Source organism: Opisthorchis viverrini (assembly GCF_000715545.1).
Source record: "Opisthorchis viverrini unplaced genomic scaffold opera_v5_12, whole genome shotgun sequence".
Lineage (NCBI taxonomy): Eukaryota > Metazoa > Platyhelminthes > Trematoda > Opisthorchiida > Opisthorchiidae > Opisthorchis > Opisthorchis viverrini.
Window position 1 is genome coordinate 1161792 of NW_008751668.1, and position 3416 is coordinate 1165207.

Here is a 3416-nt window from a genome sequence, read left to right on the forward strand (position 1 = left end):
CTCCTATTGACTACTGGCTACGAACTGCGTATAATCTAATAGTCGCAATTGTCCTGTGAGATCCTTAACCGTCAGGATCTTACAGTAAGTTATAGTCTTTTCGCGACAAAGACTGCGCGTATTTGATGAACCACAAGGATGGCAAAACCAATCGCTAGATTTTTCAGCAAACTCAAGAGTGTTTTGTTTTGTGAAAAAGGGACCGATTATCACAGAACAGGCAGATATGACTTCCAGAGCACAAATTTAAAGTGTCTGTATTTGCTAATCTTCACTAGCAAACTAAGAAGCATTTTTTCACTTCAAGAGCCGGAACTGATTTTGGGTGGTGTTCTTTTCAGATCCATGATAGCATGTACGAAGTGACGGATATAAGAAACCATGAATAATTGTAGTTGGTTGTATAATTCACGTTCGAATCACTCATTTGAGCAGTCATTCTCCTGACCGTTCTTTGACAAGTCTCCTCTTCGATGAGGGCTCACCAGAATAATTGTGCCGGGACAGGATGGCGACTGTTCAGATGGGATTACTGTGGATGTAAATTATGATCGATGTTTAGCTAGAGCAAAGAAATATTTATTCTAATAATGTATTTTGCAGGTTGGCTCAAAATAGACGCTAGAAGATGCCTTGTTACGCCAGCGGTTGATAACCTAATCCGCCTGACACACTTGTATTGCTCCATATCTATCTGGCACCTGATCTCGTTGACCTGCAATTTAGCTTCCGTACGTCTGCCTTTATTGGACTTAATGTATCCCAGTCAGGCAGGAACGATTGCAGTGATCGGTCACTGTGAACGAAACAGAGATCAGGCACGTCCGATAATTAGTAGGACAGTGATCATGCACTTTACCAGTCAGCATCAATAGTAACCGTTCAATACACTGGAGTATCCACCATGCGTAGGGCATACTGAAAGGCGCTGTTTCGGTAATACAGGAGTTCGGGATGTACAAAGCAATATTCTGTAGTTTGGTCAGGTCTACTCGGGTTCATAGGAAAGCATGCCTGATAAGTACATCCTGTTGACAAAAAGAATTTATTGATAGCCAGGTATACCTACTGAAATAATGCATAAAGCTGACGTTAAAAATAGCAAGGGTAGCAACTTAACAAAGTGACACTGAAGGTGATTATGTTGTAATGGATATAATAGAGCGGTCAGTATTACACGAATCACAATAGAGCTTTCTCGTTGAATTCATTTTGACAAAGCTTCGCAGTCTTTAGAATCAGCAAACAGAAAAGATTGATCCAAATAGCAAGTTGAACGAATTTAGCTCTTCTCAAAGCTATTTTGAGTCATCACCAAACTTCTTCCTGCATCATTTCCGGGTTCTTCAAATTCAACTCGACGATACGCAGAATAACTGACAATGAAGAACACCAGGGCATGAAATCCGACTATAAAGAGCCCCAGTAAGTTTCCTAAAACCTCTTCACTCTGAAGTTCCTTGTACCTGAGGTAGCAAAGTGGGTAAACGAAAGAAGAAGTGAAAAATGAGACCCTGTTCACCTTAAAACGTACTTAATCTAAACGAAAAAACTTGCTCCGCTAGTGTGCTTCTGAATGAAAAATTGGGGGACGAAGGTTATACGGGCTAGCCAGAAGGTGCGTCAGGATCTCGATGTTGTGATGAAAAAGTACGTTCCCTTCCTCTTGAACGCTAGTGACGTAATCGGACACAATATTTGGCTAAATATGGAAGTATTCTCTTAGACTTGTTCATGACAATGAACGAGAAATTCTCCTACTCTCATCTAGTTGTGAAAAACCTCGATCAATGAACATAAGTTTTGCTCAAAAACAGCTGTTGGATAGTGTTCTGCGAACGACGATTTGGTGTACTCCAGCCCCTGATTCTTCCTCATGCCAAATGGGATTTTATTCGCTCTTTCCATATATACATCATATCATGAATGTATGTTTCATTGCATGGCATGCCATACTATTATGTGAATAATGCACTTTGTGGCCTCTGTTTTATTTCCGTCCAGACACCTTGTGTTGATCGAGAAAGTTGGTGATGGTAGAATAGACAACTATCGTTACTATTTCTGGGCCTTCTGTGTCGATTCGTCGGATCAAAATATAAACGTCTCCCAACAGCATTTAAGGATTTTCCCTTTGTTTCAGAGAACCGTCTAAGTGCAATATTCAGTGAATAACCTACGTAAGAACAAACATTTTCTTTACCTTCTGCTTAACGAAAATCGTCAGTCGTGGGTATTCGTGACATTGAATTAAAATGTACAGTCTAGTGGCGTCTTTGACTAGTTATTAACACTCATGCCTCCTGTGAAACTACCTAAAGATATGGTCCCTAGTTCAGATGATATATTTGATTTTCATTTTGCAAGATGAACTCACAGGTCATTCCTGTTCTGCTTGCTGGAGGTTAAGGAAATCTCAAGTTGACATTAAGGTGTGCACCGACTTTGAAGCATCTTAAGCAGTGATAAACAACTCGTTTCGGCTAGGTAGAATTATACCTTGGGGCACTTATCTCAAATAAGCGAAAGAAATGCCTATAAATACGCATTCACAGGAGTGTTAGCTGGTTGTTCGCCTTCCAAGATGGCATCCACGTGCCCCTTCCTACCTTTGGCTGCGAACGGAGAGATTCGGTACTTAAGTGATGTGACTGAAGTTCATTCTGTCAGTTTCGATTCAGACTGTCCGACTGATTGCTGAAGGTTTACAAATCGTTTAATAACTCTTGCAAGTTGATTGTGCACGTAGGATAAGAGTGTTATTGAAGACTTATGAAAGTCCCAAAGTGAGTTACCAACACCGCCACCGTTCTCACTGAAATTACCACATCCGTTTCTAGCCGAACCCAACAGTAACGTTTTAGTCCTCCAACGACGCCTGTTTTCAGTCCTCCCGATTATTGGTAGGGAAATATATGAAAAACAAGGTAAGAGAAACTAGTGTCCAGGCGGGAATTCAGTCACATGAACGCGCAGACTGCGATTCCACCATCATCATCATCATCGACAGCACGACATCAGTGTCCAACACCGATGCTTCATTGCCGTACAACCATGACTTATTTGAAAGCCGTATTGTAAAGAAAAGAGTAAAGGTGGACGGGGGAGAGATTTAATGCTAGCTTAACACAATCATTCCGAGGTTCCTACACCTCCAGACATTCACTCAGGCAATCTGGATAGAAACTGACAACAAGAACGCCACTGACATCGGTTGGCAGCCATATCTTGTAGTGTCTCCAACCAGGCACAGTGAGCATCACGCGGTCCCCATCCTGGAAGGCGAGTAGCACCGACAGCACCCAAGCGTTTCGTGATCTCCTTCATACTCCTCTGCCAGGTCATGGGTTGGCCACCTCTCTGTTTACGCCACTCCGAATTGAGCATGGAAAACAGTACTCTCTTCGGCAAACGAT

General features: G+C 42.0%; 1 protein-coding gene across 1 annotated transcript in view; it reads right to left on the bottom strand.

Annotated features, from left to right (window-relative positions):
- Nucleotides 1–1033: 1033 nt before the first annotated feature.
- Nucleotides 1034–3416, bottom strand: part of T265_12725 (hypothetical protein) — a gene marked incomplete at both ends in the record, with an annotated part of 30612 nt that continues 28229 nt past the window's right edge. The window contains one exon of the mRNA XM_009165165.1: nt 1034–1466. Within this exon, the coding sequence (XP_009163429.1) occupies nt 1283–1466 (184 nt within the window). The remainder of the gene's footprint in view (nt 1467–3416) is intronic.